The sequence below is a fragment of the Myxocyprinus asiaticus genome, chromosome 50 (assembly GCF_019703515.2).
Source record: "Myxocyprinus asiaticus isolate MX2 ecotype Aquarium Trade chromosome 50, UBuf_Myxa_2, whole genome shotgun sequence".
NCBI lineage: Eukaryota > Metazoa > Chordata > Actinopteri > Cypriniformes > Catostomidae > Myxocyprinus > Myxocyprinus asiaticus.
The window spans coordinates 2,818,929-2,845,931 of record NC_059393.1 but is presented as its reverse complement, the minus strand read 5'-3'; the positions used below and the strand labels follow the sequence as shown (position 1 = coordinate 2,845,931).

The 27,003-nt window shown below is 38.1% G+C and overlaps 2 protein-coding genes across 4 annotated transcripts in view; one reads left to right on the top strand and one right to left on the bottom strand.

Moving 5' to 3' along the window:
- Nucleotides 1-25,378, top strand: part of LOC127438674 (BLOC-2 complex member HPS3-like) — a 57,610-nt gene extending 32,232 nt beyond the window's left edge. For both annotated transcript variants that reach the window (XM_051694415.1, XM_051694414.1), the window contains 7 exons: nt 16,742-16,975; nt 17,666-17,851; nt 18,209-18,403; nt 18,534-18,641; nt 23,186-23,392; nt 24,558-24,648; nt 24,739-25,378. In XM_051694415.1, coding sequence (XP_051550375.1) covers nt 16,742-16,975; nt 17,666-17,851; nt 18,209-18,403; nt 18,534-18,641; nt 23,186-23,392; nt 24,558-24,648; nt 24,739-24,866 — 1,149 coding nt within the window. In that variant the 3' untranslated portion in view covers nt 24,867-25,378. The remainder of the gene's footprint in view (nt 1-16,741; nt 16,976-17,665; nt 17,852-18,208; nt 18,404-18,533; nt 18,642-23,185; nt 23,393-24,557; nt 24,649-24,738) is intronic.
- On the bottom strand, nt 258-14,215 carry LOC127438717 (uncharacterized). Of its 2 annotated transcripts, XM_051694533.1 has the most exons (11): nt 6,743-14,215; nt 6,192-6,284; nt 5,217-5,357; nt 4,981-5,129; nt 4,680-4,816; nt 4,475-4,568; nt 4,234-4,333; nt 3,769-4,022; nt 3,469-3,652; nt 3,172-3,299; nt 258-3,096 (listed from the first exon to the last, which is right to left on the bottom strand). In XM_051694533.1, exons 5-11 carry the CDS (start codon nt 4,718-4,720, stop codon nt 2,779-2,781), a joined length of 1,119 nt encoding a protein of 372 aa, XP_051550493.1. In that variant the 5' UTR covers nt 4,721-4,816; nt 4,981-5,129; nt 5,217-5,357; nt 6,192-6,284; nt 6,743-14,215; the 3' UTR covers nt 258-2,778. The 2 variants fall into 2 exon arrangements, with proteins under 2 accessions (XP_051550493.1, XP_051550492.1); XM_051694532.1 differs by having other exon boundaries at nt 6,192-14,215.
- Nucleotides 25,379-27,003: the final 1,625 nt, after the last annotated feature.

Here is a 27,003-nt window from a genome sequence, read left to right as displayed (position 1 = left end):
CCACAGTTTAACACTAAGGGTAAATGAACTCTTATTAGTGTTAACATTTCACTAATGTAGAGTTTATTTACAACTTTAATATTGAAAAACTCTCTCACTCAGAATAAAATTCTTAAAACCCATTTGGTGTTGTAACAGGTTAATAAGTGTCAGTATTTCTCTTTGTGGTCTAAGTACAATAAAACAATTACTCTTCTACACTGTCAAATGAACTCTTGAAACACGTTTTCAAAACAAAGAAAACAACTTCAACAATGTCACATATAAAACATTTATTAAAACAAGAGTCAGGCTCAGGAAACACTCAAATACACAAAAATACATCACGTCTGCATTAAATGGCAATATGGCACTACATGCAGTGCAGAATCTGTTGTACCATATTTCATCTGAAGATCAAATGGTTTGAAATAACACAGCTCATTAACATTCACTACCTTAAAAACTCTGTCTGGATGCAGTTTGACTGTAAAAGCATAGTAATGGTCATCAAAACATACAGTTTCCATCAGTGATCCACACAACAGCACATTTTCATCTTTCACAGCAATAGTCTGGATCTTACAAAACACTGGCATGTCACATGCTACTTCTGTACAGATAATAAATTCAGGGCGATACTCTGTGCCATGGTGTTTGATCCACTTAACAGAATAGACAACGTCTGACATTACCACTCCTAGTTTGGCAGCAATTTCTTGGCCACCTTTAAGTTCACTGAGTTCTATCATCTTCCCTGGGCCAAGAGACGATCTGTACTGGCTAAAAGACTCCCAGTGCATTGCAGTACAAAATTGGTGCTTCTGGCTAGTGTTTTGGTGATGTTTTTTAAACTTTTTAACTGCGTTTTAAAGAATTTGTGTTTAGCTTCATAACGCATACACCACATGTGCAGAATTGGTCCAATTTTTCTAATACACTGTGGGTAATGAATCATTATGTGATGCTTTGGCAAAAGACTTCTTTCAGGAAATAATTTTTTGAATAGCTGGTGATGTTCAATTATTATATGTTTAAGATAAATGGTCATGCCTTCTGTTAAGACTGGTGAAAATACGATGTTGACAATCTGCAAAAGTAAAATCAAAAGATGCCACTGTTTATCATCTCTTTGCACTAAATCACCAAATAATAGGGGCATGTTGCGCAACAAGCACCAAGATTGGATGGCATTTAAACCCAAATCATTGCTTCCATCAAACAATTTGACCCTTGGAGGACGGTTCCTCTGCTGATTATAACCATAGTCAAAAGCATGTACCCTACCAGCAAGATCATCAGTGCTCAGAAAATTATTTTGAATGTACTGCAGAACAAGTTTTACCTCTAGCTGAGCAACTCCTTCTAGAATGTCGTGCATTATATCCACAGCGAAATTGTTGGCTGTGTTGAAATACTTGAGTGAATTTAACAAACACGTCCGTTTGACACCATAAACATGTGGTAGTGTAGAATCAGCTTGTAAAGTTTCACAGTGCAGAGCATGCATCTCAGTTGTTCTTAGTACAACCTCAGGGTTATCTTCACAGAACACAGACTGAAAGTGATGTTTCTCAAGAAGGCAGAAACGACAGCAATATCGAGCCCCAAATGACTCAAGAAACCCAAACAAGCTGTGCAAGCCAAGATTATCCCCAGTGACTTGAATAACTGTACCCCTAATACAACTTCCAGACACTGGATTCTTAACCCCTTCAATCTCAAGCACTTTCAAATCATTTACTAGAGGCTCAAGTATAGAATTAAAACCATAGCGCCTAATATCCTGTGCATGAAAGAGGGCACATAAATGAATATTCACCAATGAGGAGTTGAAAACTGGGGGGAAATTCCTTAATGTAAAATAGATTGCACCTAATTTGTGTATACCTTTTTTGGAACCCAAAGGATTAGCGGTCTCAAAATCATCATAAAATAACTGAATTTGTAAGGCATCATTTTCTGTATAAAATAAGGGATTACTTTTAAAATATGCTGCATCACTTAGATCAACATAAATGCCTTCCTTTGGAACATGCCGGGGTTTAAACAAATCAATAAGTAGCGGATTTTGTAAAATTGCCTTTAGTGTTTCTAAAATGGGAATATAAGCAAATTTATCAGTTACAACAACTTGATCAAACGAACCTGTGGTTTTATTTCTCCTGCTGTCAAATCTGGTGCCAAGCACTATTTCGGTTGGTTCAACAATTCCCCATTTTTCCGTAAATAGTCTCTTTCGTTTGGCTTCAGAATTTAACATAGTAAATGGATTTTCCATCTTTCTTTTAGTAGTTGTGTCCTGTGGAGACAGACAGAGCAAAGCTGCATCCTGGGCCTGACTATGAATCTCAAAAACCATTTCTTCCATAGATGAAACAAAACCATTTATAGCAGACTGACTTAAACCAGCAACTTTAAGTTGTGCAACAGCAGATGCACACATATCGAAAGTGCTCTTATTTGACTTTAACAATTCAGATATTGTAGCCATCTCTCCGGCACTTCCCATCTGATCAAGTATTTCAGCATTATTTTGTCCATCTGCCTTGGCGGTCTCATGGCCATCAATGGTGTCAAAATTCTGCTCACTCTCAGCATGTTTTGTGTGCAGATGTTTCCGAAAACCTGAAAAAGTACCAAACACAGAACCACAACCAGCCTCTATGCACTTAAGGTGAAGATTCTTTCCAGGAACAAAACCATGAACTAATCTGAAGTGCCTAAGAAGCATTTTTGAACCATTTAACTCTGCCTGACAAACAAAACACTTCATGAGGACAGAAAATCTTAAGGGACCTAGCAAAGCAACCTTGCTCTGACCTCAGCAACACGAGGGCTCTCTTTCACTTTGCCAACATCTATGTTGTATACAGTAGTCTGAATGAAAGTGTACATGTTGTGTAGCGTAGTATTGTAAGATGTGCCAAAAACAAAGTGTGCCTTAAACAGTTCGTCAAAGGCACCAAGAGAAGAGGTTGACTTGCATGGAATGGCATGCTGATCAAGAACGATGAAGTACTGGTGAACTGAATTCTTCTGAGGTCCCACTGCCAGGAGATAGGGCTGAGCACTAGCAGTGATGTCTCGAAGATGCTCCTCAATGTTTGTTCCACTCTGAGAAGACAAAGCAAAGACCATCACTGATATGTTAAACAACAGAAAACTACAACGAAAAAAACAAAAACAAACCTTCTTAAAGACAACAAGATGTTTCTCTGCTTGAGACGCAGACACCTTTCCTGGTCTCTTTCGGCCTTGGGCAGAAGGTGGGATCAGATGCAACAGCAGTAGTATAGAAGAGAGGTCAGAGTCCCAAGCTGTTTAGACAGTATGTGTTAGGAAAACTTCAATAATGAAAACTGAAACTAAAGAATAAATAATACGAAAAAAATGATTGGGAACTAAATATTTAAACCTTATGCACCTTAAAATATTACACAAACATTACTAAAAATAGTAATATAAAATTAATCTGAAACATCTTACCAAAATTAACACCTTCTTCTGGGTGATCAGGAAATTGAGCTGCTAGCAGGAGTTCTTCTAAATCACTGGTGGTTGGAAGCTTTTTGGACTGCTGAATCACTTTTTTCTTGAATGCAGTCGTCCATTTCTCCAGTAGCTTGCCTGACACTCCTTCTCCAAACATCAGAACAAAGTCTTGCTCAATCTAAGAAGAGGAATCATTATTAAATATAAACCCCTGCAAGCATTGAACAAACTTATTTTTAGACAACAGCAATGCATTTTTTTAAATCCTTAAGAATATGATCATAAACACTTTACCAAGCCTTTAACGTCTTTGAAACGTGGAAAGACTGTCAATATATCGCTTGACTGCATAGGGTCAAGAACCATGTTGTGGCGATAGTCAAATGTCAATTTCATCTTCTTCTTGACTGTGTCCTCATCAGCAGAATGTTTCATGAATGCAATTGATTCCTTGCATTCATCCTCACTCAAGACAATCTCTGGAGTAAACTCTGACTCCCATCTTACAGTTGGTCCACCAGACATCCCCTCTGAAGATGCTCCTTGTCCTGATGAATAAAGCATCATATGAGCTTAAAATCTGCTTAGAGAATGCCATGCAGTTAATACTGAAAAAAAAGGAGGCTCATCTTTTTACAAATAAAAATGCCACAATTAAGGCAACTCTGTAGCAACAAAACTGCTCTGAAATAAGGCACAATGAGCTATGAAAAAAAAATTTCAACAAATGAGAGGCAATTTCTGAATTTCATTCTGTACCTTCAAATGATGCTCGTCGTTCTTTAGCCAAGCCTCTCTGTATAGTTTTGATTCTCCATGCCAAGTACCCAGTGCCACTCTCACAATCATAGTAATGCTCCTTAGAAATATAAAAATCCACAAAGAGTAAAAAAAGTCTTACAATTCAAGAGCAAAATCCACCACCTATATTATGGGTGTGTGATCAGAATTTAAGACAGGTCAACAGAGAAATAATATTCAAAAACAGTGTGATACTTACATAGCCATTTTTGGAGAAGGGGTCACTGAGGTAAGGGAACAAAGCCACAATTCCTCTGGCGTATTTTTCTTTAACCTGCCGTGGTGGTGATGTACTGTATAATAAAAAATAAAAAACACATATCTTTAGTCCCGGTTCAAAAAAAACAAAAGATGCTAGAACTACAGTGAGAGATCATATATACACCAGTTGATATGCAGATTACCCGTTCTTTTCTGTCATGTCAGCTGCCAGGATGTTCACCATTTTCCTTCTCGTTTCATCCCCCAAAGTCTTAGTTCGGTTGTATTAATTTATTACACGCTCCCCACCAGGTTTCTGGACAAGAATGGATTCCACCAACTTCATAAAAATTAAAAAAAAAATTAAAAAATAATAACATAAAAACAAAACAAAGCATAAATATGGCATTTTAAGAACAAAGTATTACCTTAATTTAAAAAAAATTTTTTTAAGATGGATGAATTTCAAGTCTTTCCCCCCCCCAAAAAATATTTGATGCTCACCTTTTTAGCTTCATAATCTAGACTCATTCTTTTACTTGAAGAGCTTTCTTCAATAATCACTGTGTCCTGTGAGTCAGTGGAGTCAATAGATGAAGACAGGGACTGATTTAACTGCACAGGAGAGGCTTGTGGAGAGGCAGATTCCAAGTCTAATTCCATAAAGGGAAAAAATCTTCACAATCCTAAAAAATTAAGCACTAAGAAAATTTCTAGCAAGTAATGTAATAAATACAAACCTGCACCATGTTTTATGGTTAGAACTCCAACTGAGGGATCTTTAACTACATCCTCAAAAACATCATCATCCACATCCGTCCCTGATTCATCAACAACCATCACATTCTCGGGTACAGTTAGGACACCAAACTTTAAAAAAGCTGGAAAAAGGTATGCAAATTAATGAGAAAAGGCATTACATATTAAAATGTTGATCAGTAACTTACTGCATTTGCTCTGATGTTCAGAGTTACCAGCATGTGATGGGGAATTTAGAAACATTTAGAAACTTTAGGGGCAAAACTAACTATTAATTTTAGGTAAAAGTTTTAGTAATTAGTCTTTCCTTGCTGTGATGGGGCATCCAAGACAGAGACAAGCACGACTCTTATTTTGAAATGTCTATGCTTTATTACTGCAGGCTGCTAAATCAAATGTAGAGGGAGATAAAATATGCATTCTTACAACACTGTGACGTAAACATTGTCATAACTGATCAGCATTAGTTCATAAGCAATCGATTTATTGATTGAGAACTAATTCAGAGCATGCTGCGGCAGCATGTCGAACGCACAACAGCGCCGCGTTCAGGCTTTTAAACGTTAAGCGCTCACATATAAGTAATGATATCAAATAGCCTTTAGTTTATTAATCACATTAGGCAGTATCGCGATTTATGGTTTATCTTTCCATTCCCAAAATATAAGACGCCTTAAAATCACTATTAAGACGCGTGTTATGCCATTTAATGATCTTACATTTAAGAAAATTGATCGCAGGGATTTTTTTATTCATACCGATGCTCCAAAATAAATTTTACAGTTCCAACACATCTATTTTCTGTCACAAATGCAAGTGAAACGCTCACACTGTCGAGCCCTGAATATATATTATTCTCAAATAAAATGACCAAACAACAAACAAGTAATGGAAATATGATTTTTAAACCCAAAATAATATAATAAAAGTTAAAAAGTATAGTATGTTTTTCTTACCAGCAGACAAAAACTCCAGGCTCAGCTCGGTTATTTTAACAAATTTTTGAGCATCCCCAAGTTTCACCTTAACCAGCATGTCCTGTAATAGGCCTAGGTGACGGAGTTTTACACACATGACAGTAGAAACAGGTTAGGTACCGAAATTGTTGAAATAGTTTGCATAGTCATCACTTTTAACTAAGACTTTGAACATTGCCATTTCTACTGTTTAATGCAAAAACTTAGCCGCTATAACTGTTAATGCTCCATTGTGACGTTGGATTATTCGACGTTTATAAATAAAAATATACAAATTAACAGGTTATAACAAAGCTAACTACAACAGAAATACAAATTAAACACGATCATTGACATCATTTAAGATTTATTACCACACTGTGAAGAAAAAAAATTCTCCACCATACTGAGAAGTTGCCAATTCTATTCGGAGTTTGACCCCACCAAATTACACAAAGTTCATCAAACTACACCCTATGCCGTAATATTAGCACATTTATTCACATAAAATTGAAAAATGATGTTTTAATACGTTATTTAAAAGAGCTTACCTTTTGGTGCGCGGAGAAAGAAAATGGCGGTGGAGACGATGACGAGAAACGTCTGTTCAGATCCTTGACGTTAGCGTGAGGGGCGGAGCTTAACAGAGTAAAGTTAACGAGGCAGAATTTAACTCTGATAATTTTCACCAACACTAGAGGGGATCTTTCACTATTTGTTGTTAAGTTAACTCCTTAAGAGTAAATGTAGAATAACACTGCTTATTTAACACTGCCAATTTTACTGTGACAGTGGCCGATGGTAGAGCTTATGCAGTACAATTTAATAATGGCAAATGAACTCAAAATTGCTGAAATAATTCATCTAATTTGCTCAGAAATATTGAGTGAATATACACTATATTGCCAAAAGTATTCGCTCATCTGCCTTTAGACGCATATGAACTTAAGTGACATCCCATTCTTAATCCATAGGGTTTAATATGACGTCGGCCCACCCTTTGCAGCTATAACAGCTTCAACTCTTCTGGGAAGGCTTTCCACAAGGTTTAGGAGTGTGTTTATGGGAATTTTTGACCATTCTTCTAGAAGCGCATTTGTGAGGTCAGACACTGATGTTGGACGAGAAGGCCTGGCTCACAGTCTTCGCTCTAATTCATCCCAATGGTGCTCTGTCGGGTTGAGGTCAGGACTCTGTGCAGGCCAGTCAAGTTCTTCCACACCAAACTCACTCATCCATGTCTTTATGGACCTTGCTTTGTGCACTGGTGCGCAGTCATGTTGGAACAGGAAGGGGCCATCCCCAAACTGTTCCCACAAAGTTGGGAGCATGGAATTGTCCAAAAGCTCTTGGTATGCTGAAGCATTCAGAGTTCCTTTCACTGGAACTAAGGGGCCAAGCCCAGCTCTTGAAAAACAACCCCACACCATAATCCCCCTCCACCAAACTTCACAGTTGGCACAATGCAGTCAGACAAGTACCGTTCTCCTGGCAACTGCCAAACCCAGACTCGTCCATCAGATTGCCAGATGGAGAAGCGTGATTCGTCACTCCAGAGAACGCGTCTCCACTGCTCTAGAGTCCAGTGGCGGCGTGCTTTACACCACTGCATCCGACGCTTTGCATTGCACTTGGTGATGTATGGCTTGGATGCAGCTGCTCGGCCATGGAAACCCATTCCATGAAGCTCTCTACGCACTGTTCTTGAGCTAATCTGAAGGCCACATGAACTTTGGAGGTCTGTAGCGATTGACTCTGCAGAAAGTTGGCGACCTCTGCGCACTATGCGCCTCAGCATCCGCTGACCCCGCTCTGTCATTTTACGTGGCCTACCACTTCGTGACTGAGTTGCTGTCATTCCCAATCGCTTCCACTTTGTTATAATACCACTGACAGTTGACTGGAATATTTAGTAGCGAGGAAATTTCATGACTGGACTTGTTGCACAGGTGGCATCCTATCACAGTACCACGCTGGAATTCACTGAGCTCCTGAGAGCGGCTCATTCTTTCACAAATGTTTGTAGAAGCAGTCTGCATGCCTAGGTGCTTCATTTTATACACCTGTGGCCATGGAAGTGATTGGAACACCTGAATTCAATTATTTGGATGGGTGAGCGAATACTTTTGGCAATATAGTGTAGGTTATTTGCGGAAAATGAACAAAAAAAAAAAATGGCCAAATGTCATCTAATTAATAGAACAGGCTGATGATATAGAGTAAAAACTAAAATTTAAATAAAAGATATTGTCCAGTTAGCTGATAACTTTTCTAGAAATTGCTAAATAACGCATTGTTAAAAATAGGGATGGGCATTTTCAAGTAATTTTGTAGTGGAGTACTCTAACCCATGATGGTATGATGGTATGATGGGTCAAGCCCTCTCAAATGGTGACCAGTCTGATGCATTTGAGATATCAAATGGCGTGAAGCAAGGCTGCGTCCTGGCACCTGTACTTTTCAACTTGTTCTTTACCCGTGTTCTCAAGCATGCCATGCAACATATGGACAAAGGCATTTACATCCGCTATCGCCTTGATGGCTCGGTCTTTAACCGGCACAGACTATCTGCAAAGACCAAAACATGCTGGCCTCATCCAGGAAGCGTTGTTTGCTGATGACTGCACCTTCATGACTCATGGCCACTGACCTGCAGGCAATGCTGAATAGCTTCTCCGAAGCTTCAAAACTGTTTGGCCTCACCATTAGCCTCGGCAAGACAAAGTTCCTGGTGCAGCCTATGTCAAACAAAACCATCATCCAACATTCCATCGTCATTGATGGCACAGAGTTGAAGACTGTTGAAAGCTTCAGGTACCTTGGCAGCATAATCTCAAACAATGGACAGCTCGACAAAGAACTCTCCTCGAGGATCAGTAAAGCCAGCCAAGCCCTTGGAAGACTTTGCTGCAGGATACCAAATAATCACAACGTATCCTTGGCCACAAAGCTCAAAGTCTTAAGAGCAGTTGTTCTCACATCATTGCTGTATGGTGGATATGCCTGGACTCTCTTCCGCTGCCACATCAAACAGCTGGAGAAATTCCACATGAGGGCCCTTCGATCCATCATGGGCATCCAGTGGCAAGACAAAGTCTTGAATTTTGAGGTCCTTGAGTGAGCCAACACATCCTCCATCGAAGCCCTGCTGCATCATTGGACTCAAGATGGCGCCGAGTATGGCTGCTGCATTGCGAGCTCCGAAACAACATTGCAGTTTTTTGTTTGTTTTGTTTACAATTCTTATGTTTTTTTGTCTTGGATGTTATCTGCCTTATTGTCTATGATAGGCAAACACTTTTGGACATTGGTTCTGCAATTGCACACCGTAAACCGGAATTAAAATTCCTCAATGCCGACCCACTGTTTACAAACACGGCAGCGGAGCCCTTTGTCTGGGCAGCCTGGCCGTGGAAATGCAGAAGGAAAAGGGGAAGGAGAGCCGGCATTCTCAGAGAAAGACGTCACACAAAACGACCCCTGCTACCCAGTATTCTACTGGCAAATGTTCAGTCTCTGGACAACAGGCTCTGAGAGCGCAGATCTCTTTCCAATGAGAGATGAGGGACTGCTGCATTATCTGCCTTACAGAAACTTGGATGTCTGCTGAGATTCCAGATTCAGCCATCGAACCCACGGGGTTCTCCATGCACCGAGCAGACAGAGTGAAAGACCTCTCAGGTAAAAGCAGAGGTGGTGGTGTATGTTTTATGATCAACAAATCCTGGTGTGATCAGAGGAACTTACATTCTATCAAGTCTTTCTGCTCTCTTGATCTGTAATTTCTCATGCTTCTGTGTCGACCATTCTGGCTACCGAGGGAATTCACAGCGGTCATTATCACTGCTGTGTACATCCCGCCACAAGCCGACACAGACCGGGCACTCAAGGAACTGTATGGGAGTATAAGTGAGCAGGAAACCGCGCACCCTGAGGCCGCGTTCATTGTGACTGGGGACTTTAACAAAGCCAATTTCAAATCAATCGCACCAAAATACCACCAACACATAAGTTTCAACACATGAGGGGACCGGGTTTTGGACCATTGCTACTCTCCCTTCCAGGATGGCAACAAATCCCTCCCCCGCCCACCATTTGGCAAATCTGACCACTCTTCCATTCTGCTTCTGCCCGCTTACAGGCAGAAACTGAAACAGGAAGCGCCCACCCTCAGAACGATCCAGTGCTGGTCGGACCAATCAGATTCTACGCTACAAGACTGTTTTGATCACGCGGACTGGGAGATGTTCTGGTCCGCCTCTGATGACGACATCAAGGTTCATGCTGATAGCTTAACGTGTTTCATCAGAAAGTGCGTAGAGGATGTTGTTCCGACCAAAACAATACGGATCTATCCCAGCCAGAAGCCATGGATTAATAGCGATGTTTGCGCGGCACTTGATGCACGGACCTCCGCTTTTAATTCCGGAAACGCGGAGGAGCATAAATAAGCCAGTTATTATCAGAACAGCAAAACATCAGTACAGGAACAAGATTGAAGGACAGTTCAACACCACCAACTCTAGAAGCATGTGGCAGGGAACTAATATCATCATGGACTTTAAAGGGAATAAAAACTCCGCCGTGAACACCGCTGCCTCTCTCCCGGATGAGCTAAATACTTTTTATGCTCGTTTCGAGGGAAATAACACTGCCCTCGTGGAGAGAGAGCTCTCGTGGCTGAACCTACAGAGGTTAGTTCACTCTCCGTCTCTGTAGCGGATGTAACCCGATCCTTCCAACTGGTGAATATCCGTAAAGCTGCAAGTCAAGACGGCATTCTGGGATGCGTCATCAGAGCGTGCGCGAACCAACTGGCTGGTGTTTTTACAGACATTTTCAACCTTTCCCTCTCCTTGTCTGTGGTCCCCACATGCTTCAAAACGTCCACCATTGTGCCTGTACCAAAGCAATCCAAAATCACTTGCTTAAGTGACTAGCGTCCTGTTGCTCTGACCGCCATCATCAGCAAATGCTTTGAGACTAATCAGAGATTGCATCTGCTTTGTGCTGCCTCCCTCACTGGACCCATTGCAGTTTGCTTACTGCAACAACTGCTCCACTGATGATGCCATTGCATCTACACTACACACCGCTCTCTCCCACCTGGAGAAAAGGAACACTTATGTGAGAATGCTGGTTGTAGACTACAGCTCAGCATTCATCACCATAGTGCCCTCCAAGCTTGATGTGAAACTCCGGGCTCTGGGCTTAAACAGCTCGATGTGCAGCTGGATCCTGGACTTCCTGTCAAGCAGACGCCAGGTGGTTAGAATGGGCAGCAACATCTCACCACTGACCCTCAACACTGGAGCCCCACAGGACTGTGTTCTCAGCCCACTCCTGTATTTCCTGTACACACATGACTGTGTGGCAACACATAGCTCCAAAACCATCATCAAGTTTGCTGGTGATATGACAGTGGTAGGTCTGATCACTGACAATGATGAAACAGTCTACAGAGAGGAGGTGCACACTCTGACACGCTGGTGTCAGGAGCTCAACCTCTCCCTCAATGTCAGCAAGACCAAGGAGCTTGTGGTGGACTTCAGGAGAAAAGACAGAGAACACAGCCCCATCACCATCAAGTCAACAGCTTCAAGTTCCTGGGTGTCCACATCACTGAGGAACTCACATGGTCCGTCCACACTGAGGCCGTTGTGAAGAAGGCTCATCAGCGCCTCTTCTTCCTGAGACGGCTGAGGAAGTTTGGAATGAACTGCCACATCTTCACACGGTTCTGCACCTGCACTGTAGAGAGCATCCTGACTGGCTGCATCACTGCCTGGTAGCACCACCCACAACCGCAAAGCACTGCAAAGGGTGGTGCGAACTGCCAGACACATCATCGGAGGTGAGCTTCCAGGACATATATACCAAGCTCAGAGGATCAGAGACTCCAGCCACCCGAGCCATGGGCTGCTCTCACTGCTACCATCAGGCAGGCGGTATCGCAGCATCAGGACCCGCACCAGCCGACTTCATGACAGCTTCTTCCCCCAAGCAATCTGACTTTTGAACTCTTGATCTCTCACGATCAATATACATCAGCACTGCACTTTATTAATCTTATTATCTCACACTGGACTGTCATACATTATATTCTCTCTTAACAAAACACTGGCAACTGACTATCAACCGACAGCCTGAATGTCAATACAGTACAATACAACCTACTGTATATTTTATATATACTATATATATACTATTTTTATTGTATAATGTGTATTCTATATTGTGTGTATTGTATACTGTACATTGTATATTATTATTTGTATATTGTGTTGTAATTGTGTATATTAGATATGTAAATTGTTGTGTAAATTGTGTGTTTATTGTAAATTGGTATATGTCTCATCACTGTCATGACTGCTATGTTGCTCGGAACTGCACCCAAGACTTTCACCCACTATTGCACTTTTGTATATGGTTGTGTGACAATAAAAGTGATTTGATTTTGAAGTCACAACTACGCTGGTCAGGCCACGTCATATGAATGACAGACGATCGGATCCCCAAGCAGCTGTTCTATGGAGAACTAGAAAAGGGCCAGCGCAAATGAGGCCAACCATGCAAACGCTACAAGGACAGCTTGAAGGACAAGTGGTGTGGTATCACCCCATCAGAGCTGGAGGAAGTTTCGACCGACCGACCAAGATTTCGAGCAGTTACCCACACAGCTATAAAAATGCTAGAGGATCAGCTCCGCTCACAACAGCTAGCCTCCTGTTACACACATGCTGCAAATCCAGTAACAGAAAGTGTCTTCCTGTGCAAAACTCTGCCGATCCAGATTGGGACTGCAGAGCCACTCAAGAGTCCACAGATGTTAGCACAGACAAAATTAGTCATCTTCAAAATCGAAGGACTACCAACACACTCCAACCCACAAAAGAAACAGTAACCGATTACTCGTAAATTAAAATGCACTTTAAAAATAACACGCATAACGCGTACATTACATGAAATTTTATATTTTGTTTTATTCATAAATGTTACCAAGAATGGTTTAAAAATGAGAACTTCATCAAACTATGCTTTTCATTTAAATTAAATGAACAATATGCATGAATAAAAATAGGGAAAGAATATTTAAAAATAACAGTAAAACATTTGCACTCACCCAGAGCTTCCATAAAAACCAAAACAAATGTCTTTAGGGTAACGCACATATATGAACTCTGAGTCTACATAAAGGCTGTCACATAATTTTACAGGTTATTATTCAAAACAAGTGGTGAAAGTTGACTTTTTATAAAATGCACTTGAGTTCCAGGGCTGAGAAAGAATGTTATAAGTAACATTACTAACACTGTTCTGCATTACAGAGAAATACTAAACCGTAATAATGAGTCTTTAAAATATACATTTTACAAGCGCATGCACAAAGCGAGCTGCAGCGACACCGGCAAAAGCGGTAATGATTCTGAATGTGTCGGAAAAACCAGCAAGGAGACTGTCTGAACATTTTGTTCATTTATAGAGAGAAATGCACATTAGGGTTGTGCCAACAGACAACGATCTCGGGGATCGACGATGGTCAGAGTGATCGCCAATAGCTGATGCCTTTGACGATATCAAGATATTTGGCTCGTTTTCCCATGTATTAAATTATTATTATTAGGCTATTATTATCAAATTAATATTACAAATAATTTGCCCATAGACACACAGACACGCGCTTGAAGAAACACTATTATATTTAAGAACAGATGACAGAAAAGCGTCTATGCGCATGTATGACACACATTATTTCCACAGAGCAGTTCATTGTGACCACAACTCTGCAGCCAATACATATGTGATTAAAACATAAAATAATACAAAAACATCTTGAACCATGATTTATATTTCAGTGATTATTATCATCATCATAATTATTTTTACTTTTTTAATTGTTTTTGTCTTCATTTGTGTAAGTAATTTTCCACCTGCATGTTTAGACGGTATATGCCTGACGGTAAATGGAAAGATATATATAATTCTTTTATCACTTCATTATTTTAATTGCTTTTTCATTTCGTTTGGAGTGCAATTTGAATTTAGAAATGTATTTTTTATATATATATATATATATATATATATATATATATATATATATATATATATATATATATATATATAATAAATAAATCGTGGAGGGAACAAAACGAATGTATTCATACACATGATGTATTTTCCCGGATAACGAAATATCCGGCCCGTAGAGAATGCACAGATGAAGTAGGTTCTTTGCCAGAGAGATGTTGACAACTCTTGTACAAAATTGCAAAGTGTAATTAAAAACACACATTTTAAACATTTTCCAGTTTCATTAGAATTTTTTGTTAAAATAAAAAAAAAGTTCTAAGTTTGAAATCAAGGTGTCTTGCTTTATTGTGTAGGCTTAACCCTAACCCTGCTTAATGAAAATTACCCCATAGCACCTAGCGTCCAACCAGCGCTAAGTTGGAGTTTTGGTTGCGACCAAAAGAACAAACTTGACCAAGACTCTTCTCATCGACTAACCTTTGGTCGACTATCAGGGGGCAGCCCTATATATCGGAGTAGTGTTTTTAACACACGAGTAGCTGGGGCAGAATGAGTACTCGATTATTTGATTACTCGTGCACATCCCTAGGTGAAAACTTTTTTTTTTTTATCATATCAGAAAAGGTCAGCGACTGTTGTGCAGCTTCTAACAGCCATTTCCTCTATGGAAAATTTTCCACAAGAACTTTATCTAAGAAGCCATACTTTTCTTGTCATAACTTAACCTCCTGAGCTCTGCTGCATTTTTTGATTGCCACCAGCCTTTTTCACACCCAAATTTAAAAGCTCAAAGTGCACAAAATGTATTAATAATATTGTATATGTTTACATTCTTATGATAAACATACATTTAATTTTTTATCCTGTCTTTGATAGTCTGTGATTCAGGCTCTGTTTTCTCCATGTCCCTATAAAGTGTTAGTTCTTACCACTTGATGGCAGAAAAATATAAGAAAAAATACATTTTCCTCCAACATCCATCACAATATACAGATCTGAAATGCAGGTGGTGCTCTTAATGCAGCCAAGCATTCACCATATGCTCGTCCATAGACATGCAATCTATTTTTTGATCCCATGCACCTTCCCCAATGTTTCGTTGGATATCTTGGCCTCTGAGTGGACTAGATGCTTAATCTAGGTGTTGTTAGTAAGCTGAGAAATTAAGTGAAAAATAAAATTTCTGTCATTATTTACTCTCCTTAATGTCGTTTCAAACTTGTACAGCTTTCTTTCATGGAACACAAAAGTAGTTTGTATTTTTGAAGAATCATTGCGCAACTCTTGAAATAAACCATTCATTGTGACCTGGGGCTGTGAAGCTCCGAAATAGACAAAGAAACTGTAACACGCAGGCAGAGCAGAGCAGGACGAGGATGACGACAAAGATGCGTGAAGAACCCAAGTGCAGTTTATTAAATACAATTTGGAAAATGATAAGTCCAAAACTAGAAAGTATCAAAAGATAACTATAAACAAGAACAGAGATCAAAACTAGACTATGACTTGACTGTGACCATGAAAACAAAGACTATAAATACAAACCAAACGACATTACATACACACAATACTCAATAAGAGAACATGAGGGCTATAAATACAAACCAAAAGGTAACAACATAAGACATCCAGTGACAAGACAGAACTAATAACAAGGTGACCAGTGACAGAACTGAACTGATAACAAGACTAATAAACATGAACCAATGAAAAGACAAGACTAATAAACCAAAGACCAAAACACATGAAACATGAGAGTAACAGGAAACCATATGACTAAGACACATGACCAGACCAGGAAGTAACAAATTTCAAAATAAAAGATATGAAGTAAAAAAAAAAAAAAAAAAAAAAAAACGTCACAGAAACAAAAATATGACTCCAAATCTTCTGATGCCATATTATAGCTTTGTGTGAGGAACAGACCCACATTGTAGTCATTATTTACTATAAATGTTTCCTCATGTCTATCCTGCTTTTGTGTCCATAATCCAAACTGGGGGGTCATGTTTGATTACTACTCATGCAAGAACCAGTGCTGTTTCAGTGGCAATGATGTTAACATGGCATTTTCCGTCTGAACACAGGCTATACGCAAGTTTCGGTCAAGTTACAGCATACTGGAACAACATGAGGGTGGGTAAATAATGAAAAAAACTATTCCTTTAAAAACATAATATTGTGATTCATTCATGGCATTAAACAACTGAAACAAAAATATCATGAACAAAATGACAATCTCAGTGTAATTTCATGATCATAATGTGATCCAGAGCCGATTACCGCAAATATGCAGGAAAAACAGCTAAGTAATTGCTTTGTCATAGCAACAAAATATACAAATAAACAATGCTAAATACAGTTTCATGGCTGATTAGAAATGTTTATGGCTGTTCCATTTTCTCAGTTCACCTGCCATAGGCAGTTGTGACAAAAAGTCAGGCCCACACATTTTGTACCCTAACTACACAGTGTCTTTAATTGTCATTTTCTTCCTATTGTGCTGTATTGTGTTGTAGGACATGGCTACTAAAGTGCTGGAGATCTTTAGTGTAGCTGAACCTGCTCAGCTTCCTCATGTGGTGAGCAGTCCGTCCATGCTGAGAGCAGATCCTGACATCGCCATGACCCACCTGAGACAGCTGGAGGGCTCCGGGGTCCCATCCATCACCCTGTCCCTCTGTATGGCCTCCCTGGCACTGAGGAAGGGTGACCTGCACAGTTACAGGCAGCAGATGGACCGCCACGCTGAGGTACAGTGCAACAGTCCAGTTCTGCATGTAAAAATATCACTCATTTTCTCCATAGAGAAATTGATTTTTTTTTAACCATAAAGTATACATTTTCTAAACAGACCTACCATGAGCTCTGAGGTTGGTAAGTGATGATATATGCATCCGTAGAAGCCACAAGTCAGTGTCATTTCTACATTTAAAAGAAATTGTGCTTAATTTTAAATTTCCTGTAAAGTACTACACTACCCATAATCCTAAACAGAGATCCACCAATCAGAGAAGTAGCTGTTACTATGAAACGAGAACCTTGCCAAAACTCCACACTCAAATTACTTGTATAATTCTTTATATCTAAATATTTAGCAATAAACTAAAACTATATTTTAAGTAAGTTAAGTATTTTATACTTATTTATGTTTAGAAGTCAGTAGATTTATTAGATTCCCTCATAAAATAATTACACAGCCTTGTACTTGTAAATATGTTTTTGTTTTAAATCAGAGTTTGTAATGTTGTGATTCATTTTGGAGCTGGGTGGTTTGGTTCAAGGCTTGAAGATTTGTTTTTAAGTCTCTATTGAGAGAATGAATGGGAAAAATACTTCCGGAACCAAGACAGCTCACCATTGTGCTCTATAAGTCGCACTGTTCTGTAAGTAATCAGTTTGGTGTACCACTGAAAATATGAGTTCATTTGTGTTCGTCTCAGATGCTGCAGGTGTACGGCTTCATAGAAGAGCCCAAACTCTTGCTGCACGGCAGAGGAAAAAGCGTGCTGCCCACTGTACTGGCACGACACCTGCGCGACTCACAGGAGGGGCTGCTGGTGGCTGCAGTCATAGCGCTGCACGAGAACAGCAAGATCAGACTGAAGGAGGCCGATCTCTTCTTCCAGGTATATTTAAAAGAACAGTAGTAAAGGAGAAAGAGGAAAATGATCATTTGTATGACTTGCTAAAGTCATACAATAGTCACATCAAAGCAAAATGTGCTTAAAAATCACGATTTTCCCATAGAACCCTAGAATTGTTTTCTGAAGTCATACAAAATTCACCCCCAAACAAAATATGCTATTTTTATGATCAGTGTGATTTTTTAATTTATTTATTATTTTTATATTTTTTTTAAGATTTATGTTTAAGGAGGAAAAAGGAAAAAACATCATCAATCCCCATGCATGGGTCTCTGAGTGTTAAACACTGTCAAACCTATTTTTCATTTTGTTTGTTTTTCCCTTGTCTTTCTGTTTCAGGAGTTGTGTAGGGATGGTGCTGAAGTTCACAGCAGTCCTCAGTTGCTGGTGGATTTCTGGGAGGCTCTGTTGGTGGCATCCACTCATGACTCCATCATACAAGAGCTGCTCTTCCGCCTCGCGTCCATCTACATCGACCGCATCACACGCAGAGATCACTCTGCCGTCAAAGCACTCAAAACCGCAGAGGACCTGGTGAGCAACATCATTTTCTACACTAAAATTATTGCAGACACCGTTCAGTCGAATTATTTAATTAAACTGCTTAAAAGTTGATTTTCAAAATGTCACATTGCAGTTGTATAAAACATCTCTTCATGTGCAGATAAACTCTTGCTCTCATTATGGGATGTTATATCCGTGGGTGAGCATCCTGACACCAGTACAGTTCAACATCACTCATGGCCATCAAGAGGACCTACATAAACTGCAGGTGTGTATGGATCTTTGTGTTTTTGTCAAGTGACACCATTAAGGATGTCGGGGGACCTCTAGGAAGTGCTGCTGTATCAGCTGAATTAAAGGGGTTTGGCCTGCTGTACACAAACCTAAACAAATGCACATGCACTTTGTTACTGAGTGAGTGATCAAAATTTGGTCAGTTTGTCATGATATTTAAGATCTAACAGAGCTAATAAGGCAGGTCTTCTAAACTGACAAACATTTTAACATCCTCTTATGTAGCCGTGGACGGTAATTTTATGTCACGGTAACAGTATGTCTTGATATAGTTAATTTTGCTGGACATTTAATCCCAAATTATGCACGTGGTTATGTAACCAATGGCAATGTAGGGCTGGGCGATATGTAAAAAGTATTTTAGCGATAATTGCCTTAAAAACTATTGCGACATCCGATTACATCGTCAATCCCCCTGCTGAGGGTCGGTAATTTGCTTTATTGATTTTGGTTTAAAAATGTAATTCATTTATTGAAACATGAAAAACATAAACAAAAGGCATTTCTAAATTCAAATTGCACTTTAAACTAAACGAAAAAAGCAATAAAATAACAAAGTGAAAAAGAATCTTATTTAACCACCTTATTTAAACATTTACCGTCTCCAAAGTATCCGTCAACAACACCAGGTGGAAAATTACTAATAGCCTACAGATTAAGAACTAAAGACAATTATAAATGTAAAGACAATAATAATCATAATAAATAAGCCTAATAAATTCCCTTGTGTTCCCAAAATAATGCTACCAAATGTGTGATCTTATCGAATTTGTGTTTGTGTTGCGTTTTGGTAATACAGTTAATGCTGCCTAAAGAAAAGAAAATAGAACTCAATTTTAGGTTCAAGGTGAACATGTCTTGTAATACTTTATGATTTAATCACTTTCATCTTTGTTTCTTTAATACAAAGATATATATATATATTACTGAACCTGAAGAGTGGCGTTCACAATGCATGCTAACCGTGTGGAAATAAAGCGAACTAAACTCACAGCACCTCCTGACATGATCGGAGATATGTCTACATTATTCTTTAGTCGTTATACAGTTTTCAGATGAATGAAACAGAGAAAAAAAGAGTGAAAACTCATGCACTTGTTCCACGAGACAGGCTTGCGCTGCATGCCTCTGAACATACAGCGAATCAGACACAAGCATTGACGGCTTTTCTTTTGTCTGTTCTTAAAAATATAATACAGTGTTTTTTTTCAAGTGCCTGTCTTTGTGACTAACAGCATTTCTTATCATGTGTCACTCCGAGACGTCTTACAGGTCACCCGCCTTTTGCGGGTAGATGAGCAAAAGTACCAGTGCATGAAATACATTTGGACAAGGAGCTTGCGGACTGGATTCAGCCTCATCGTATTTTGTGGGTGCTATATCACACCCTGGCCACTGTTTAATATATTTGGCGACTTCCCAGATCCATGGTTTTGCCATTTCCCGATATTGTCGATCGTCATCTGTTCACAATCGGCATCGGGATCTTTGTAAGACATCGTTGATAACCGATTACATCATCATATCGCCCAGCCCTATGGCAATGTCTATTTTTGGAAAATCCAGTGAAGTAAATACTTAACTAATGGAAGGTTCTTGATTATTTTCTCTTTTTATATGGAACGTAATGGATGCAAATCAAAAGATACGATTATTCATAACAAATGAATGATAAGTCTTGCATCAGTGCAAAAATAGACTACAGGGATAGTTCACCCAAAAATGAAAATTCTCTCATCATTTACTCACCCTCATGTCATCCCAGATGTGTATGACTTTCTTTCTTCTGCAGAACACAAATTAAGGTTTTTAGAAGAATATTTCAGCTCTGTACATCCATTCAATGCAAGTGAATGGTGACCAGAACTTTCAAACTTCAAAAAACACAAAGGAGGCATAAAACTAATTCATATGATTCTAGTGGTTAAATCAATGTCTTCAGAAGTGATATGATAGGTGTGGGTGAGAAACATCAATATTTAAGTCCTTTCTTACTGTAAATCTCCGCTTTTACTTTCTCTTCCACATTCTTCTGCTTTTGTTTTTTGCTGCTTATTGCTACCTACTGGTGCAGATTTATAGGTTGAAAGTACTTAAATATTGATCTGTTTCTCACCCACATCTATCATAACACTTCTGAAGACATTTATTTAACCACTGGAGTCGTATGGTTTACTTTTTATACTGCCTTTATGCGATTTTTGAAAATTCAAATTTCTGATCACCATTCACTTGCATGTATGGACAGAGCTGAAATATTAGTCTAAAAAACTTGTCTGTGTTCTGCAGAAGAAAGAAAGTCAGACACATCTGGGATGGCATGAGGGTGAGTAAATGATGAAAGAATTTTTATTTTTGGGTGAACTATCCGTTTAAAAATATATTATATTCACAAAAGTCACAAAACAGTTATGTATTCCAAATTCTGATTAAATGAACCATGTTTGAAGCCATTCTAGAATGAAAATTCTTTGACAAAACTGAAAATTCTGTTAACACTGGACCAAAAAACAAAAATCATTATTAAAAATAGACTTTCAAATACTTAAAACAATTCTAAATGTTTTTATATTAAGTTATATTCTATAATATATTACAGAATCAGAATCAAAATGAGGTTTATTGCCAAGTATGCTTACACATACAAGGAATTTGTCTTGGTGACAGGAGCTTCCAGTGTACAACAATACAAAACAATACAAAAACAGCAACAAGACTTTTAAAAATAATTAAAATTGAATAAAAAAATAGATACATATTGAAAAGAAAAAAGTATATATAGAATACACAATAGACAATATATATATATACACACACACACACACACACACACACATACATACACATATACATAAATAAATATATATACTACCGGTCAAAAGTTTTGAAACACTCATTCTTTATTATAATTTTTTTTTCTCACATTTTAGAATAATAGTGAAGTCATTAGAACTATGGAATAACATAAATGGAACTATGGGAATTATGTTGTGACTAAACAAAATAAATCAAAACTGTGTTATATTTTAGCATCTTCAAAGTAGTCACCCTTTGTCTAGAATTTGTAGACATGTACTCTTGACATTTTCTCAACCAACTTCTTGAGGTATCACCCTGGGATGCTTTTTAAACAGTATTGAAGGAGTTTCCATCTATGTTGGGCACTTATTGGCTGCTTTTCTTTATTATTTGGTCCAAGTCACCAATTTCAAAAACTTTTTTTTTTTAAATAAATTTTAGTTTTATAATGAAATAAATTAATATGGTGGCACAATTATATTTTTGTCTACAAAACTAATTTCAAACATTTAAGCATACACCTTCAGATCAAAAGATTTTTAAGATCATGAGAAACATTTCAGTCAAGTGTTTCAAAACTTTTGACCGGTACATACATACATACACACATACATACACATATACATACATATATATACACACACACATACACATACACACAAACACACACATACATACATACATTCCTGTGCCTGATGGTATAATATAATATAATTAATATGTAATCTACAGTACTGCGCAAAAGTCTTATTAAGATGTTTCACAAAAGCATTTGTCTTAAGATAGTTATGTATATTTTCAGCTTTAGTGTGTCAATAGGAAATATAAAGGTTAGACTCCCAAACATTACTTTTGCAAATAGAATAGAAAAGAAGAACAGGGAGCCCTGCAACAGATGTCATGGCCCCCACAAAGCCCCCCACTGAACATCATGTCAGTCTGAGATTACATAAAGAGACAGAAGCAATTGAGACGGCCGAAATACATAGAAGAACTGTGGTGAATTCTCCAAGAAGCTTGGAACATCCTATCTGCCAACAACCAAGAAAAACTGTGTCCAGAAGTACCTAGGAGAATTGGTACTATCCTGAAGGCAAAAGTGTTCACACCAAATATTGATTTTGCTTTTATTATGTTTACTGGACTTTGTATGATGTTAACTGATTAATGAAAACTGTTTTTGTCATTTATTTTTTTAAGAAATCCTCACTTTGAAAGTTTTTCACATGTGTCTAAAGCTTTTGCACAGTAATGTACATTATAAAAATATAATTTTTTTAAGTGATTACACATAGAAAACACACATTACTACCATAACATACTTTTTATATATATATATATATATATATATATATATATATATATATATATATATATATATATATATAGCACAACTCTATAGTAAAAACTTCACTTATACACAATACACAATTATCAACCAAATAAGTCAATAAATGGACATAAGATTGATTTAAAATAATTTTATTAGCTTACTAATAAATACGTGATACGTTAAGTAGGAAAGATGACTATCAATACCCTGATGACCGGTGAAATATTACTTTATCCCCGGGTATTCAGTCATTAGTCATTATTGAAATAATATATACACACCTGTGACGTCACATTCTTTATTAATACAGTAAGTTGCATGGCAAGATTTCCTTCTAGATTCTCTAGTCTCTTTTGTGATGGGAAATATTGTGAATTCTCCTGCAGTCTTTGCTGTGCGGCCCATCACTGGAGGTTTCGTCCATCTTGCCTCTGTTGGAGCAGCTGTCTGACACTGACAACAGCGGTCTGAGTGTGCACTTGCTCTGTGCCACCAAACTGGGCCAACATGAGAGCTCCATTGACAGACTCCTGGAGCGCTGTCCGCAAGCCATCATCTCTTACGCCAACCACGAGCTACAGAATGACAAACTGGTAACCAACTTGACTAGTCTTTACTGATACGCTAATCAAGGGTGTGAACACGGACGCATCTAACTAAAGAGCAGTTTTGTGATAGCACCACCTACTTGTCATAAAAATTGACAAAAAATTTAATAACTTTCAAATAATTTGGCCTAAAATCAAACTTCATGTCCACAAATATTCACATAGAATACAATGACTATACATTTTTCAAGGTAATGTCTTTCCATCTTTGTGACCAAATTTGCATTTTTCTGCTATACCTCTGACTGTTTGTCCAATCTTTACAAAAATTGGTACAGATCATCTTCAGACGAAGCTTCATAAACCTGAGCAATTCGATTTTTGTTGTATGACACTGTTATCCAAAAACACCATAATGAAGTTGCTGGCAAAGATGCCAAAAAGGAACTTAGTCATTATTTCTGCAACTTTTTTGTGTAATGACACCAAACCTTGCACATATGATTGCCAAATTGCTATTAGAAGAAATATTACATGGAAAACATGGCAAAAGAATATCTGCAAGCAGCAATTATGGGGCCAAGTGGATTAACGACCCAAGTAATGTAAAGAGACTAGTCCCATGGCAATAGGCCAAATTGATCAAAAGTTATAGGCTTTTTTGTTATATTTTTATTGGCCAAACTTCTCGGGTACATCCAGGCCATGGTGCCGATGACACATACTAAGTTTTGTAATGAAATGGCAATTCTTTAAAAAAAAATAATAATCTGAGCAACATTTAGTGCAAATGCTCAAGGAAGTTTTTCCAAAAATGTAGTCAGGCAGAAGTTGTAGACAAGTCTATTTGACTCGGCATAAGTCAAGAAATCATTCTAATCAAATGTTATAAGCATAAACATAAGTGTACATTTGAACTGTTGGTGGTGCTAGAGGGTTTAAGTCATTGGTTCCAAAATTTTATCAAGGAATGTTCAGACTCTCCCCTGCCAGTGTGCCAAATTTCACAACTTCTTACAAGACGAGTCTATGGACTACCATTGGCTTCATGTCAGAGAAATAATAAGTATGTAATAAGTAATAAGTATGTTTCTGGAATTAGAATTAAATCACACGATTCATTAGCCTGCAGACCAGTCTCAGTTTACAAGAAGAAATTTCATTTGAAATGAGCATTTTTCACAACCATTTGTCTGGTCTTTCCCCCTAGTGTCTGTGGTGGCAGAAGCTTTTCCCTGAACTCTGTGAGAGAACCAGAAAATCAGGAAATGACAACACAATCCTGCTCTCAGCATTCAAAGGTTAAGTTTAAACTTCTGGCTTTTTAAACACAACAGAACAGACTGAAGTGAATTCTTCTGTTAATGAAGCATTGCTTTTGTATCTCACAGAAACTCTGCTTGTGGTGTCTGTGGAGTTGAACCCGCTGGAGTTTCTGGACTTGCTGCCAGATGATGGAACGGCTCATTTCTTCCTGCCTCATCTGCTCGAATGCAGCCAGAGGAATCTCATGACATGATGACTAGTCATTCAGACAATCAATAAGTATTGCATCATTCAACATTAAATATGTTTAAAGATGAGTGATTTGCTTTGCTCTGAGAAAAAAAAAAGTATTAATCAATATTTCCAATTTTATTTTTAATGTCCATAAAAAAATATGTTTATTTTAGAAGCAAAATTTGGCAGTAAGAAAAATAAACCATTCAAGATATATTATTTTAAAACAAGTCTTAGTATCTTACACACTTTTGTCTTTAAAATCAGTTAATCTTTAGGAAGTTTAGATATAGTATGTATTATAATGATTGACAATGTGATGTACAAATAAAGGTGAGATTGTTTTATTTTATTGATTTTTAGGTTTGCACTGAATTTGTTCTGTATGTTCTGTATCTCTTTCATCTCTTGATGTCAAATATCTGTGTACATTACCCATAATGCATATGTCATCTCATACTGTATTTCAGATTGAATAACAGTGTTTAAATGTCTCATGCAACTTTTGTTATTAAATTATATTGAATTACAGCATCTGGTTTACTATGTTTTTTTTAATTAACAATTTTTATTGATTCCATTCACAAATTACAGAAAATACAGAATCAAATGATAAAAATTAAACCCCTCCCCCCAAACATATCTTGGATCTTAACACACCACAAAAAAAAAAAAAAAAAAAAACATGGGTTGTGTCCCCATCTTCTGATTGGCATCACCAGCAGGTGGGTGTGTCTTTTAAGACCAAGCCTATGCAATAGAGTCTATGTAAAATCATAAATTGCATAAGACGGACCTTTGCTTCTCTAGATATAGACTTAATGTTTTTTAGAATCCTAGCCCACACTCCCTCCTCCAATACCAAGTTTAAATCTTTCTTCCATAATCTGTTGAGAGAAGTTGAAGCTCCATCCCCCAGACTCTGAATTAGCAGGAAGTAATAAACTGATGCCTCATGACCTTTTCCAAAAGCAGTAATCACCGCTCCCATAGTATCTGCCGTTTTAGGGGGGTGTATGCTACTCCCAAATGTAGTACAGAGCAGGTTGCGCAGCTGTAAATACCTAAAGAACTGAGATATGGGAATCCCAAAATGTTGAACCAAAGGATCTCAACACTCCACTCTCATATAGGTCACCGAGCATATTAACCTCCCTCACAATCCACTCTGACCAGCAGAAAGGGGACTTAATACATAATTTTGGGTTCAGCAATATGCTCGAGGCAACATTTAAATAAATGTCTGAATTAAACTCTCTGGACACTTTTGTCCATACCGAGTGCAAATGCAAGATAACGGGGTGCAACTTAACTTCTCCAGTTAGTTTAATAGAAAGGCTTTGCAATGGCAAAATAGGGGCAAGTACTTACTGTTCCATGCAAAACCAGGGAGGGGCTCTCTCAGGTGGAAGCAATAAATGAGCCAAATGTCTGAGACTGAATGCATAATAATAAAACAAAATCTTGGGTAGGCCTAGCCCACCTTTGTCAATCGGCCTATGCAACTTATTGAAATGTAATCTGGGACGTTTACCATTCCAAATGAAGGACTTCGCTATGCTATCAAATTGCTTGAAATAAGAGAGAGGGACATCTACAGGGAGAGACTGTAGTAGGTAGTTGAATTTTGGAATACAATTCATTTTTATAACATTAACCTTCCCAATCATAGATAAATGTAATGAAGCCCACCTGCCCACATCACTCGAAAACTTTTTTATTAAAGGGTCAAAATTTACTCTTACTAAATCACACAAATTTGCTGGGAATAAAATACCCAAATATTTATTGCCCTGTTTGCGCGGCTGAAAAGCCGTTACTGGGCAGTATGCTGTCAGAGCCAAAGCCTCGGATTTAGACCAATGAACTCGGAATGAAAAAGGAATTAATAATTTTGTGGAAGCAAGGCATAGATCTAGTAGGGTTGGAGATAAATAACAAAATATCATCTGCATAAAGCAAAAGCTTATGCGCCACACCACAAGCCACCACCCCTGGTAACTCTTACACTCACTTCGATCTTTGTCCTTTTTAAGAATCAGACTGATCCGGGCTCATGGTTGTGTCATGTGTCATGGTTGGCAGAAGCTTTCCATTCTTTAATGATTCCGTATAAACTTCTAGCAAAAGTGGAGTCAGTTCTGTAGCATGAGATC